The 16,142-nt window shown below is 38.2% G+C and overlaps 1 protein-coding gene and 1 long non-coding RNA gene across 2 annotated transcripts; one reads left to right on the top strand and one right to left on the bottom strand.

The window, feature by feature from the left end:
• Window positions 1-2,834: 2,834 nt before the first annotated feature.
• Window positions 2,835-4,006, top strand: LOC107791108 (protein PHOSPHATE-INDUCED 1-like). Its single transcript, XM_016613105.1, has one exon. The coding sequence runs from the start codon at window positions 2,901-2,903 to the stop codon at window positions 3,867-3,869; it is 969 nt and encodes a 322-aa protein (XP_016468591.1). The 5' UTR covers window positions 2,835-2,900; the 3' UTR covers window positions 3,870-4,006.
• A 1,139-nt stretch (window positions 4,007-5,145) lies between these two features.
• LOC107791109 (uncharacterized) lies at window positions 5,146-15,902 on the bottom strand. Its single transcript, XR_001649166.2, has 2 exons — window positions 15,509-15,902; window positions 5,146-5,470 (listed from the first exon to the last, which is right to left on the bottom strand). It is a non-coding gene; the product is annotated as an uncharacterized LOC107791109 (long non-coding RNA).
• Between the last annotated feature and the right edge of the window lie 240 nt (window positions 15,903-16,142).

Genomic DNA, 16,142 nt, shown 5'->3' with positions numbered 1-16,142 from the left:
GGGGGACAAGATTTAAATTAAAGGGGAATCTTGCATTATTTTAAATAAAGCATGGGGGACAAAATATAATGGGGTGGTGTGATATATTTATTTAATGTAATGGGGATGAGTGGGAAGATAATGGATTTGGTAGAGAAAGGGATTGATTTGAATTGATTTATGGGATGGGATATATATATGTGAAGTCTTGAACATAAGAAAGAGAACAGACAGAAAAAAAGAGATTGACAAAAAAAAAGGGCTGAACATTTATTCCGAAAAAAAAAACATTGAAACTCTCAAGAAAAGAAAAAACATACAAAGAAAAAAAAATTTGAAAATTAGAAGAGAAAGTAGTACACACCTGAGAAATATTCTGGTATACAGGTGTAGAAATTAAGGGTTGAAGATTAACTAGCCTTTCAAAAATCTGAAAATTTCCTTTGGTTTCTGTCCATTATTTTCGGCATTCCTGGATTTTATTTTGAATTTTTCAAAGCTGTCACTGGGATTTTCGTTGACTGGTTATTGCTGGTTATTGTTGCTGTTGCTGTGTTACGTATTACGTTGCTGACTTTCTTCTTCTTATATTGACAATATCAGGTACACAACTGTAATTTTGGCATTTTGTAAGCTGAAATGAAGAATGGAGTGTTAAATTTTTAATTTAGTTTAATTTAATTTTTGTATTGTATTTAGGTTATTCATGTATTATTATTCTGTAAATCACTGTCATCGGCATAACTAGGCATATTATAGCGACATATTAAATAACGCCTTTACCAGATTATTAGGAAATATATTTAAGCCTGATTATTAATTAAAACTGTTTAATAAAAAAAAATAGAAGAAATAACGTAAAAATGGCGTTATTGAATCAGTTTGGCAAAAAATTAACTAAGTTCCTTATGCAGAAGGTTTTTCATCAACGATAAGTTAATCCGAATCATGTAGTTAATTTCAGTTATAACATGAATTAGTTTGCAAACAAGTATTAGGACATGATGAATTAAAACAAAGTTAGTTAATGTTAAATTGTTTAAATTTTTAGAAATATGATTTAGTACTCAAGTTTTTATTTTTATTTCTTTCAATTTTCAGTATTTGCAAATAATTAGTTTCAATAAGCTTAAGTCTTACTAATAATTTGAATTTTAATCCAACTATGGGATAATTAGTTTTTTTTATTTTTTTTTATTTTTTTTACTTTCCGATAATTCCATGTTGTATCTATGATTATAATTTTATTATTTTCTGCTAATATTTGTTTTTCCCTTCTATTTAATATGTCATTTTCAAGAATGTAGATATTGATTTTATATTTATAAAAAACTTAGTAATAATAAAAAGGTAGTCATTAGGGATACTATTAAAGGAGTTCGCTAAAAATAAATAGATGTAAATAATACAAATGTATAGGATTCTCCATTCTCATTTATTTATTTAATTATTAAAAAAAATTACTTAGAATTAGGGATGGATTGTTTAGTGAATTTCACTTCCTTCCCCAAAGATGATGACGCGTTAGACTCTTTAAGGCGCGATTTAATTAATTTTACCTTCTTAAACTCGGATGCGCATTTCATGCGACCCAAATCTAAATCCTAAAACATCAAATAAAATATGTTTCGTATTGTGGGTGCATTTCATGTGACACAATCCAAAGATATGTTTTAAGCGATGTTCACATTCCTAAAAAAATAATAATTATAATAATAAAGCGGTAAAAAGATAAAATTTGCACATGGTTCATAACTGTATTAAAAATCAGATAAATAAGCCGAATATAACAGTTGAGCGACCGTGCTAGAACCACGGAACTCGGGAATGCCTAACACCTTCTCCCGGGTTAACAGAATTCCTTATCCGGATTTCTGGTACGCAGACTGTAATATAGAGTCATTCTTTTCCTCGATTCGGGATTAAAATTGGTGACTTGGGACACCCTAAATCTCCCAAGTGGCGACTCTGAAATAATTAAACCAATCCCGTTTCGACTGTCCTTTAATTGGAAAAAACTCCCTACGCACCTCGCGGTGCCGGAAAAAGGAGGTGTGACATGTACTTTTTAGGGTTTTTGGGAAATATCCCCTATAATTAGGAAGAGATAGAGAACAAAAAAGGATCTTCACTTTTTGATAAGAGTACATTGTAAAGGTTGACAAAATAGAATATACAAAAGTTATCTTGTTCACTGATTAACTTATTCAAGCACACGTTGTTCAAATCTTTGTTCACAAGATCCAAAGATTTCATATCCATCTTCACTTTTTACTTTTCCAACATGTCAATCATACAATAATTAGGTGGTAGATCCTTTCTTATTACATTTATTGTCATTATCTACATTTATCATATATTCATGCTATCATATTCACTATCAATCATCGAGTATTAAATTCGTTATTTAGTGCTCTTGAGGATTGTTCATTAATTGATTCAACAAAAAAGTTTAACACACTTTTTGCTCAAACACATGTGTGGATGTACGTTTCACTTATGAAGTAATTTTTTGTGCACTGGCAACATATAAATATCTTATAATATTAAATTATCTTAATCTAATACGAGCGATATGCCGTAGTTTGACAGTTATCACTTTTGTCTCTTTCGAACCTTACCTCAAATATTGACCGACCAAACACCACTAAATTTTTGTCCTTTTCCTCGGACAGTTGGCTGTCTCTTAACTACTGTTGTATGCCCTATGGTCCCTCCCCAAACTTAGCTGTAGTTTGCTGTAATCTAATGTGTAGATTCGCTCCTAATCTACTCTTTTCATTAAACAACGCGTTCTTGATAGCTGTACTTACTGTGTTTTGCTTCCCCATAATCCCTATATATAACTAGTTCTCTTCAGACGTTTTCATCACTCACTCTCTCAGTTCTCAACTCTTTCTTCTCCACAATTACCTAAAAAAATGGCTTCTTTCATTCAACTTTTAGTTATTTTTTCCCTTCTTCATCTCTCTTTGGCAACAAGGCAATTATCTGAGCCAACGAAAGACGAACAAGAAACTGAGATGTATAAGTTTCATTACCACAATGGCCCTCTTCTTACTGGTAAAATCTCCATTAACCTTATTTGGTATGGCAAGTTCAAGCCTACCCAACGTGCAATTATCTCAGATTTCATCACCTCCTTGTCTTCTTCCACTTCAAAAAGTGCAGCTGCTATCAACCAACCATCTGTTGCCACGTGGTGGGAAGCTACCGAGAAGTATTTCAGTTTACTAAAATCCAAGAAAGCTTCTCCTTTGTTCCTCTCGCTTGGTAACCAAATCTTGGACGAAAGCTATTCTTTAGGCAAATCTCTCAAAGATAAACACATCAAACAGTTAGCAGCTAAGGGTGATAAAAAGAACGCCATTAACATTGTGTTAACAGCCGCTGATGTGGCAGTTGAGGGGTTCTGCTCTAGCCGATGTGGGACACACGGATCTTCTTTAAGTTCCAAAAATACCCCTTCAAAGGGTAAGATTTATAAATTTGCATATATCTGGGTCGGTAATTCAGAGACTCAGTGTGCTGGTCAATGCGCCTGGCCATTTCACCAACCCATTTACGGACCACAGGCTCCAGCCTTAGTCGCACCCAACAACGATGTGGGCTCGGACGGTATGGTCATGAACTTGGCTAGCTTATTGGCTGGGACAGTAACGAACCCTTTTGGAAATGGTTACTATCAGGGACCAGCTGATGCACCATTAGAAGCTGCGTCAGCTTGCACTGGGGTTTATGGAAGTGGGGCCTACCCTGGCTATGCTGGCAATCTTTTGGTGGACCCTACTACTGGTGCTAGCTACAATGCGCATGGTGCTAATGGGAGGAAGTTCTTGCTCCCTGCATTATTCGACCCTTCTACGTCTTCATGTTCTACGTTGGTTTAAGAAGATCATTTCTTAATCAATTAGCAAGCTACTTACAAAGAGAGTTGTATTAGGGAAATCTAGATAATAGGATATTCTTTTATTCAAATTCATTCTTTTGTCTCGATTGATTAATAAAATTCCTGAAATTATTCTTACATGTTTTTCTATTATTTTATATAGCACAGTGGTATTATTGGTTACACTTTGTGTCATTTTACTTTCAATTTTTGACAAGATGAAGACCTTATTATCCTTGTAAAAAAAAAGAATTTTGTTATAAGAAGGAATATAGTTGAATGGGCGGTACTGTTCTAATTTTGTCCAATTTATTAACTTCAGCTGATAGCAAGAGCTAAATGCAGTTTGGGGATATATAACCCAAATTTGCTCAACTTCACCCGAAGAGTTAGAGATATATTTGCAATCGTAGTGGGAGGAGTTTTGTCTTCAAATTTGTTTGTTTATTGGTAACCAAATGAACGTGGGAAATATATTGCAATCAACATGACCAAATGGTAACAAGCAATAACTCGATATGAGTTTTAATAATGACTTCCAATGGCTACAATCAAATTGAGATATTCTACTATTATATAACGACTCACACTTAAAACTAACTCTTACTATTACGTTTAATTGTAAATCAAAATCCTCTAGTTAGTTTAGGTTTGAGAAGGAAAGGATATATATACTCTATGCCTTAGTCCTTATTAGACATAGTGCAGGCAAAATCCCCTCATTGGCTCCTACTTGAATATCTATAATCCCTCATAAAATTATCAAGAAAATAGTAATCCCCCGTAAAAATTCTAGATCACACTGCAGGTACAAATTATCCAACAATAGAGTGTGGCGAGATAAATACAAGCAAATGCAACGGGGCAATATACGGCAATATTGCGAATTAAAAAAGCAGTAAAAGTTATAGTTTGATGGAGCATTTCCCAAAGTTCTAACTAGTATGACGGTGCGTCGTAGCAAAAAAGTAGAGATACAAGGGTAAAGAAGTTAAGCTTAGCTTATACAATGCATAAATGAAGAGGAAAATTGTGAGTGAGAGCTGTGAGTCAGTAGTGTACGGGCGAGTTACACTATTAGTTACTGTCACGACCCATTTTCTGAACAAGCTTTGACCGTCACCTGGTATACGGGCGAGTTATAATATTAGTTACTGTCACGATTCATTTTCTGAACAAGTCGTGACCGTTACTCGGTCGCTAAATTTGATCGAGCGAACCATATGCGCTTATCAAAACTATTATAACCTCAAACTTTATATGCAACAAGATAATACTTTAACCAAATACTTTTAATTAATTTGAATGTCCAAAATAGACCAACTCCTAAACTTTATTCGTAGTAACTATTGAAATACTACAAAGTTATTATAAAAAAACACATGAATCTTTACCCACCGACTGTGTCTATGAAGCCTCTATTGATAAACTGACACACTGCTCAGGACATGAGATGTCCTGGCCAGTTCTCCAAGTAAACAAAGAAATAACTAAGTAATGACGACTCAAAGGAGTACTCCACGAACAAAAGCGGAGCTCACCAATAGCATTGGAAGTGAGGAAAGTCCTAACCCGTAGCCTGCTCGCCTGCAAAATCGGTCCCTATGTTGTGCGGCAGACCAACGCAGGTTCCCAAAAGAGAACGTCAGTACCCATCCATTGTACTTAGTGAGTCTCAACGATAGAGGACGAAACTTTAATAAAATATACTCCCTCCGTTTCAATTTATGTGAACCCATTTGACTGAGCACGGAGTTTAAGAAAAGAGAGAAGACTTTTGAACTTGTGGTGTAAAATGAGGCACATATATTTTGTGTGGCTATAAATCATTGCATAAAGGTAAATTGTTTCCAAATAAGGAAATGAGTCATTCTTTTTGGCACGGACCAAAAAGGAAATATGTTCACATAAATTAAAATAGAGGGAGTATATTACAAGAAAAGATTCTAAATGCATGGAAAACATAAAGCTTCTACGAACAATTCTAAAAAAATTGCATAACAACAGTTTATGAATATTCTAAAGGAAATTCTTTTCTTTTTCTTTCTTATCTAAAAAAATTACTTCACTTTATGCTTTGGGAGTTCCAACTATCCTGACTTATTTTTGTCTTAGTCACCGTGTGATCAGCACGGGTTCAATCCCAGCCTGATCGAATAGGTCCAATCCACGAGGTGCCACTCGCTTCATGATTCTCAGCGCTCATGTATCATACCTTAGCCTGGCTAGGCAAAATCTCAGCAACGTGCCCCTTGGCTCGTGTGCTTCCTACTTTGGTACAAGTAGTTTCAGGAAGTCAACGCCTTGGTCAGGACCCTCGGCCTGGACGATGACCCCTTCTTAGAATAGAGGACTCCCAAAAAATTTATCTTCTAAAACTTCCTCTTGTGACTTTCCAAGTCTAAATCTTGTTTGAAAGTGATCTATCAGTATTCATAATAATATTTTTGAGTGTATGCATAATTTAAGCATGAAATACAATTACTCAAAGTATTTTTAAAAGTTCTATCTAACTCTTGAAACTTTAACATGTAAGATCATGTAATAAAGCATAAAACTATGGAAAATAGACGATTATGCTTCTCGAGAAAAATATATAAGTTTTAACTAGAATATACTTAGTCAACATGTATTCACTCATTCCAATTAAGCACATGTTAACTCTTTAAAATATTTTATCAAACACTTCGTGGGCGTGTTTTTGTGAGTAGAACTACTTTAGTAAATGGTTATATCCACTAACCTCAAAACTTCTCGAGCCAATACATAGGTTCCAGTCCAACTTATACCCGTCAACCAATCGATTCTACAACAACCAATGCATTTAATTAATTTTAAAGTTTTACACTTGACCATTGAACTTACCGTTGATATAGAGAAAGAAGAGAATTAACTATTTAATTCTTATACTGTAAAATAATTAAGAATAAATTTTATATAGTTGAATTAAAGAATTAGTGATTTGTAAAAAAACTTAGAATTTTCGTTGTGTGCGTGAATAGTTGGCTGACTTGCTGCCTCTATTTCTTGAGCATACAGAATGTCCACTTCTGTTTTCCTAGAAGGCTTTTACGCCTTTAGCTTGCGAAGAGCACTTTAAGGGATTTAGGCTTGTCACGTGGTCTCCGGTTTTTATTTCCTTTTTTTATTTTTTGACTTAATTAGTATTTAATTATATCTACTATTAATAATTAATAATACTAAAATTATTAATATTTTTCTAACTCTATATCTAATTATTTATAAATAGAAAAGTAACTCAAAAGTCAATCACAAAGGTTTAAATCCATAATATAAATATAACCTTTATGCACTCAAGGCAAGATAAAAAAAATTCTATATATAGCGTGTGTTGAGACTTTTATAGATTTGAGAAGTGTTACTATCTTCCCTCCTTAAAAATATTCGTGCTCCAATGTTGCTAGGGACTTATTCTTAAGCTAACAATTATTCCTTAAGTCTCTGAACTTTTAAGTTTTCTTAGCACTACTCACTTTCCCAAGGGACTCAAAATTTTGGCTAACTCCCTAAATTTTTAAAAATTTCGGCAGAGTCTCCCCAGTAAATTGGACTATCCAAAAAAATATACCTGTCACCAATACTACAACTATACCAACAGCAACAAAATATACCATAGTAGGCCTTCATAGGCACCATACACATCTCATAAACTAATTACTCACACTCCGACAAGGAGGTACCACAATAACCAACCAAAATCTAAAGCACAACATTTCAGCAAAAAGTAAATAACTTTAATGAATTAAATGTACTTTGTCATGGTACTAAATTATTTAATAACTAAATATACTCTGACAGAAACTAAATTATTTCAACAACTAAGTATAATCTAGCAAGGACATAAACATATGCTAACTTGTATTTAATAAATGAAATATAAATGCCAAGCCAAACCTAGGTTCACATACCTTGTTCCTCAAATTAATAAGGATACTTCTTCCTCATATCTTCCTCCCACATAGTCTCTTTTGAATCATGATTACTCCGCATAACTTTTACCGATGCTATATCTTTTGTTCTCAACTTTCTTACTTGCCTATCAAGAATTTCTATAGGTGCCTCTTCATAAGTCAAGCCTTATTTAATTTCTATCGTATCGGCAGGTATTATATGCGACTCATCATGAATGTACGTTCTAAGCATAGACACATAAAAGACAGGATGAACAGAGGACAATTCAACGGGCAACGCTAGTTCATAAGCCACTTTTCCCTCCTTTTCTATAATCTCATAAGGCGCGATAAACCTAGGACTAAGTTTCAATTTCTTACCGAATCTCATAACTCCTTTCATTGGTGAAACTTTCAAAAACACCTTATCACCAACCATGAACTCTAAGTCACGATGTCTCTTGTCAGAATAGGACTTGTGACAACTCTGAGCCGCTTTCAGTCTTTCTCTAATTAGTTCGACTTTCTCTAAGGCCTCTCAAACAAACTCTAGACTAATCAACGACACCTCTGCTGATTCAAACCAATCCACTGGAGACCTACATCTTCGCCCATACGACGCTTAAAAAGGAGTCATATTAATGTTGACTTGATGGCTGTTATTGTAAGCCAATTCCATAAGTGTCTGAATGGTCCTTTCTACCTCCAAAATCTATAACACATGCACGCAACATATATTCAAGAGTCTGAATGGTCCTTTCTGCCTGACCATCGGTATGTGGATGGAAAGCGATGCTCAAGTTGACCTTGGTACCTAATCTTTTCTAAAATGCCAACCAAAAATGTGCCTTGAACTGAGAGCCTCTGTCAGATATGATTGAAACTGGAGTGCCATGTAATCAGACTATTTCTTTGATGTAAAACTGCACATACTGATCTGCGGAATCTGTTGTCTTTATTGGTTGGAAATGGGCGAACTTTTGTAATGACCCAGCCGGACGTTTTAAGAATTAACGCCCGATCCCCTATTAACCGCCTTTCCCGTGTTTGTTTCTGCTATTTTTGATTTGCCGAGATGCTTGGCTTTGAGTTTCGGAGAGTTTTGGGACACTTAGTCCCTAAATGAGAGCTTAAATTTTGAAAATTTGACCATACTCGAAACAGTGTGAAGACGGCCTCAAAATGGAATTCTGATGATTCAGTTAACTCCGCTGGGTGATTTCGAGTTTAGGAGCGTGTTCGGATTGTGTTATGGAGGGACGTAGCTAATTTGGGCTTGAAATGCCGAAAGTTGAGTTTTTGGAAGTTTTCGGTTAGATAGTGAGATTTTGATCCGAGGGTCGGAATGAAATTACGGAAGTTGGAGTAGCTCCGTAATGTTGAATGTGACGTGTGTGCAAAATTTCAGGTCATTCGGACGAGGTTTGATAGACTTTTTAATCAAAAGCGTAAATTGGGAGTTTTGGAGTTCTTACGCTTGAATCCGTGTTTATTCGTCGTTTAGATGTTGTTTTAGGTGTTTTATGGATTGGTATAAGTTTGGACAGTGGTATTAGACTTGTTTGTGCTTTTGGTTGAGGTCCTGGGGGCCTCGGGATGGTTTCGGAAGATTGTCAGAAGAATTGAGAGTTTGTTTGAGCAGCTTCAGCTGTTGATCTTCTGTCATAACCGCACCTGCGGTTGGGTCCCGCAGGTGTGTAACCGCAGAAGTGGTGGTATCATCACAGAAGCGAAAAGGGGAGAGCCAGCAGGAGCCGCAGAAGCGGGAGCTTCACCGCAGATGCGGTACGGGAAACCGCAGGTGTTGAAGCTGGACTTTAGTGAATTGTCGCAGATGCGACTTTTGTTCCACAAAAGTGGGACCGCAGGTGCGGTCCCATGACCGCAGAAGTGGATTAGCTGGGCAGAACATATAAATAGTTGCCTTCGCGAATTTGAGTTATATTTCACCTCTTTTCAAACGGGAAGAAGCCTTAGGGAGCATTTTTAAGGGAGATTTTCAGAGGAATTCATTGGGGTAAGGTCTTTGGTCCTTAAAATCGTTATTGAGGTGATTTTTATTATTGTAAGCATGAAAATTTAAGGAAAATCAGTGGTAAATTGGGGGTTAGGGCTTGATTATTTAGAGACTTTTGAGTGATGATTTGAGGGACTATTTGAGGTCCGATTTTGGTACTTTTGGTATTACTAAACTCGTGAGAGTGTGAGGTTTCTGAAAATATAAATGTTACCCGATTTTGAGATGTGGGCCCGAGGGGTATTTTGGTCATTTTACCTAATTTCGCGTATTATCTATGAATATTTTTGTGGAATCAGTTATTTGAAGTGTTATTTACATTATGCAATTGAAGTGAATAGATTTGGGCCATTTGGAGTCGAGTACTCGTGGCAAGAACGTGGTTTCGGGTTGACTTTGAGCTGGTTCGAGGTAAGTGGCTTGCCTAACCTTGTGTGGGGGACCTTCCTTAGGATTTAGTATTATTGATAATTGAAATGCCTTGTACGTGAGGTGACGAGTGCGTACTTGTGCTAATTGTTGAAAATCCGGTTTTTATTAAGTAACTACTAGTATGTTTCTCTTACTGTTTATACTACTTACGATTTAAGCCTTTTGTTAGCTTAGGAAAGCATGTCTAATTGACTTAATTGCCTTACTTGCTCAAATTGCCTTATTTGAATTACGTGCAATATGCTAGGTTAGAAATACCTGTTTTACCTTGGTATGGAAGTTGAATTGAACTGTGTACTCTTCTTGTTGTTGCTATGTGTTTACTTTGGGACTACGAGACGGTATCCCGGGAGATCCCCCTGTATGTTTACTTTGGGACTACAGAACGATATTCTGGGAGATCCCCCTGTACATTTACATTGGAACTACGGGACTGCACCCAGTATATTTCTCCCTGTATTGAGTATTTACATTTGGGACTACGGATCGGTATTCCGGGAGATCTCCTCACATTATGAGTTGGAATATAGGACGGTATCCCAGAAGATCCACTAAATATTTATATTTATGACTACAGGACGGTATTCTGGGAGATCTCCGGTTGTTATCTTTATGTTGAGCTATATTTCTTTCTGTGTTTACTTGGCCTCTGTGGTAGTTGTTGCTATCTTTTATATCCTGCGTTACTTTTGCTGTTGTACTTATTTATACTGTTTTTGTTCTATACTATTAAACCTTATATTTTATTTAACCACAGTAGGGCCCTGACCTTCCTCGTCACTACCCGACCGAGGTTAGGCTTGGCACTTACTGAGTACCGCTGTGGTGTACTCATGCCCTTTATGCGCATGTCTTCATGTGCATATCTAGGTACTTCCACTCAGACTTATCACGCTTGAGACGAGGCACTTGTAGAGACTCCGAGGTATATCTACCGCGTCCGCATACCGAAGAGTCCCTTTCTACTCTCTCTTTTTGAATTAGCCCTTCTATACTTTTGTTTCTTTGTTAGATATTCTGGAATTAGATGTTTGTAGACATTCAAAGGCTTGTGATCATGAGATTTAAGGTTTTGGGAAATGTTATTAGTTTCGAGAGTTGTTATGGTATATGTCGAGCGACACTTTAAACTCTTTTTTATTTCACTATTTCGGTTTTTAATTATTTCTTCCGCAATTGTTGTTTATATTCCGCATTGTTAGGCTTACCTAGTTGTAGAGACTAGGTGCCATCACGATAGTTCACGGAGGGCGAACCGGGGTCGCGACAAGTTGGTATCAGAGCTCTAGGTTCATAGGAGTCATAAATCACAAGCCGATTTATTAGAGTCGCGGATCGGTACGGAGATATCTGTACTTATCTACGAGAGGCTATGTAACTGTTAGGAAAATTCCACTTTATTTGATTTCCTTGTTGTGCGAGATTTTTGATATCACAATTCTAAATTTCTATCTCCTATTCTCTCACAGATGGTGAGGACACGTGCTACCCGAGATGATCAGGCACCCACGCCTCCTACTGCAACCGTTAGAGGCCGGGGCCGGGGTAGAGGCCGAGGGTGCGCACGTGGTGCAGCCAGAGCACCCGCGCGAGCTGCCGTCGAGGTACCACCAGCAGTTCCAGCCGGAGTCCAGGCACCTGATACGCCTACTGCTACTACTACTCCAGCTCTCTAGGAGACTCTTGCGCAGTTCATGAGCATGTACACCACTTTGGCTCAGGCAGGGTTGCTTCCCCTTGCTGCATCCACATCTCAGGCCGGGGGAAGAGCATAGTCTCCCGCCGCCCGCACTCTTGAGAAGCGAGTGCATGTTGATTAGGTTCCAGAGATTATTCCTGTACAACCTGTAGTCCCAAGTCAGCCCGAGGATAGGACAATAGCTTCAGAGGATGAGCAACAGAGGCTTGAGAGGTTCAAGAAGTATGATCCTCCGATATTTAGTGGGTTAGCATCAGATGATGCCTTGGGATTTCTGGAGGAGTGTCACCACATCTTCCGCACTATGGGTATATCAGGATCGAGTGGAGTTTCTTTCACTGCCTTCCAGCTTCGAGGAGCCGCCTACGAGTGGTGGCGCACCTATGAGTTAGACAGTCCGGACGAGGCTGCTTCACTGACTTGGACTCGGTTTTCAGATATGTTCCTAAGGGAGTTTGTTCCTCAGAGCCTCAGGGATGCATGACGCACAGAGTTTGAGCATTTGCACCAGGGTACTATGACTGTCTCGAAGTATGCTGTCTGTTACACAAGCTTGGCTAGACATGCCCCAACCTTGGTTTCTACTGTTCGCGAGAGGGTTCGCCGGTTTATTGAGGGGCTTATTCCCAGCATCAAGTCTAACATGGATCGTGAGTTGGAGATGGATATTTCTTATCAGCAGGTGGTGAGCATTGCTAGGAGGATTGAGGGTATGCATGCTAGAGAGAGAGATGAGAGGGAGGCCAAGATGTCTCGAGAGTCGGGCCATTATTCTGGTGCCCATGCCCCACCTGCAGGTCGTCATGGTAGGGTTTATATGAGCTGCCCCATTCATTCAGCTTTTCCAGCAGCCAGTGGTATTCCATCTCCTCCTAGGCCCCAGGAGCCTTATTATGCACCTCCAGTATCTAGTGCGCCTCCTACGTAGGGTGCTTTCAGTGGACAGTCCAACAGACCTGGCCTGAGCCAGTCAAAACCACCACGTCCTCCTAGAAATTGTTTTGAGTATGGTGATACATGTCATATGGTGAGGGATTGCCCCAGACTTAGGAGGGATGCACCTCTAACGACTTCTCAACCACAACGTGCCCCGTAGAGTTCTCAGGCTATGGTTACAGCTCCAGTTGCTACCCCACCTACTCAGCCAGCTAGAGGTGGAAGTCCGGGAGGTAGAGGTCACCCTAGAGGGAGGGGCAGGCCCGGTACTATGCCCTTCCTGCCCATACCGAGGTTGTTGCCTCCAATTCTATCATCACAAGTATTATACTGGTTTGTCACAGAGATGCATCGATTCTATTCAATCCAGGCTCCACTTACTCTTATGTGTCTTCTTATTTTGCTCCACATTTGGGTGTACCTCGGGATTCTTTGAGTTCCCCTATTTATGTTTCTACTCCTATATGAGATTCTATTATTGTGGACCGCGTTTATTGATCGTGTTTGGTTTCTCTTAGTGGTTTTGAGACCAAAGCCGATTTATTGTTTCTCAGCATGGTAGATTTTGGTATTATCTTAGGCATGGACTGGTTGTTTCCCCATTATGCTATTCTTGATTGTCATGCCAAAACCATGACGCTGGCTATGCCAGGTGTACCGCGTGTTGAGTGGAGGAGTACTTTAGATCACACTCCCAGTAGATTTATTTCTTTCCTTAAGGCTCAGCATATGGTTAATAAGGGGTGTAACACGTATCTAGCTTATGTGAGAGATCTCAATATTGATACCCTTTTAGTTGATTCTATCCTAGTAGTACGGGATTTTCCTGATGTATTTCTAGCTGATCTTTCGGGCATGCCGCCTGATAGAGATATTGATTTTGGCATTGATCTGTTGCCGGGCACTCAACCCATTTCTATTCCTCCGTATCGTATGGCTCCTCCTGAGTTGAATGGTCAGTTATAGGAATTATTTGATAAGGGTTTTATTAGGCCCAGTGTATCACCTTGGGGTGCTCCTGTCTTTTTTTTTAAGAAGAATGGTTCTATACGTATGTGTATTGATTATCGCCAGTTGAACAAAGTTACAGTGAAGAACCGTTATCCTTTGCCTAGTATTGATGATCTGTTTTACTAGCTTTAGGGCGCATGAGTGTTTTCTAAGATTGACTTGTGCTCAGGTTACCATCAATTGAAGATTCGGGAGCCAGATATCCCGAAGACTGCTTTTAGGACTCGGTATGGTCATTATGAGTTCCTTGTTAAGTCATTTGGGCTGGCCAATGCCCCAGAAGCCTTTATGCATTTGATGCACAGTGTGTTCCGACCGTATCTTGACTCGTTCGTCATTGTCTTTATTGATGATATTCTGGTGTATTCCCGGAGTCGAGAAGATCATGAGCAGCTTCTGAGGACAGTGCTTCCGACCTTGAGAGAAAAGAAGTTATATGCTAAGTTCTCGAAATGTGAATTTTGGTTGGATTCCGTGACATTCTTAGGCCACGTGAGCTGTCACACCTCCTTTTTACCACCCCGCCAAGGGGTATAAGGGAGTTTTTTCAACTTAAAGTGATAATCGAAATGGGGTTATTTATTTTAAATTCAGAGTCGCCCCTTGGGATAGTTTATGGTGTCCCAAGTCACCAGTTCGAATCCCGAATCGAGGAAAGATTGACTCTATTCTATAGTCCGCGAACACAGAAATCCGGGTAAGGAATTCTGTTAACCCAGGAAAAGGTTTTAGGCATTCCCAGGTTCCGTGGTTCTAGCACGGTCGCTCAAACTATTATAATTGGCCTATTATCTGATTTTAATACATGTTTAGACCTATGTGCATTTACACTTTTTAGCCGCCTTTAATATTTTGGGAAAATTCAAGGTTATTTAAAACACATCGTAAGCCACGCTACATGAAATGCACCCATGGTTCACGACACGTTCTATTTAACCTTGTTGGAAATTAGAACCGGGTCACATGAAATGCACCCCCGAATTTCAATAGCCATGATAATTATATATTCAACGCGCTTAAAGCAAATTACGAGGTTCATACGTTTCACACACAGATCAGTCTCAAATGTGGTAAAGAAGAATCAATGGCTTCACTTCTCAATCACGGTGAGGTAAATCACAATAAACAAAAAAGTACTTGTAAACATGATTCATCCATTGAAATTATCACGGGTCGACAAAGAAACAATAGTAATGCAACAATAAGTTTATACATTCTTAAAGCTTTGTGTAATTATAGCTGCATAACTTTCTTATCTCTATCATTTGTTTGAAATCACATATAAGCCAGAAAGATTTTACTCATCCCATTCGCTCACTGTAGTATAAGAATCTAAGTTGTGACAAACAAAAAGGAACACACATCTTTTACGGCCAATTCACCAAACATAAAAACTAATATGTAATATGATATTTTTAAAGATAAAACAGTGCAATCACATGAGTAGGCAATTTATTAGCTAAACCAATAATGAAGCTCGTTAACTAAATGAAAGCAAAACAAGCAGCAAGAGAATGTACTTCATTTTTATAAATTTCACAAGAAAAGCAAAAAACAAAAAAAGGTATGTATTCATATACATAGTAATAGAACAAACAAAAACAAAATTGAAAGAAATAGATCTCAAAACAAACCTTCACAAAAATGGACTGAGCTACTGCTGACTGGACCAACAATCGAAAGCCTCGAACGGAACATGACAACTTCGCCGAACCTTGCTTTCACTGACGGGATGTAGATTAATGGAGGTGAAGAAGTGATGTTGTTTTTTGGTCGTCAATGGCGCTGCTTCAGTCGACGTGGAGAGGACGAAGCCAAGGGGGGTCGGGTTTTTGTGTATTCGGCGCTTTTAATTCTCATGAAGAACAGCGCTGCCAGCTTTTCCATTCCTTTTAGGTCAGCTTTTTTTGGTCTTGAGAACTTCGGCTGATCTATTTTCAAATGAAAGAAAATGGCTGATTGAAGAAGCAGCTGCTGGAGAATTCTCTTTGTCTCTTCTCATATGAAAAAATGGCGGATTCAATCTTTTTGGGGTCTAGGGGTGTTTAGGGATTAGGTACTATTATATAGGGGTAGGGATTATGTTAGGGGTATGGGCTTGGGAATTATGGGCTAGGTCCAAAATTAAGCCTAAAAATAGGTTGCTCGAGCCCAAGTTTTATTCTTTCCACGCGAACGAGATTAAAATACGATCTCATTTATTAATTAGTCCTACTTAAATAAAATAACTATTAAAATAAGACTGACCATTAAAACAACACTATTTTT

The sequence above is a fragment of the Nicotiana tabacum genome, chromosome 16 (genome assembly GCF_000715075.1).
Source record: "Nicotiana tabacum cultivar K326 chromosome 16, ASM71507v2, whole genome shotgun sequence".
NCBI classification, from domain to species: Eukaryota; Viridiplantae; Streptophyta; class Magnoliopsida; order Solanales; family Solanaceae; genus Nicotiana; species Nicotiana tabacum.
The sequence above is the reverse complement of the archived record's forward strand: the minus strand, read 5'-3'. Positions and strand labels throughout refer to the sequence as shown.

Bases quoted from the DNA above. Each gene is read 5' to 3' on its own strand.
- LOC107791108 (XM_016613105.1), top strand. From the start codon at position 2,901: ATGGCTTCTTTCATTCAACTTTTAGTTATTTTTTCCCTTCTTCATCTC.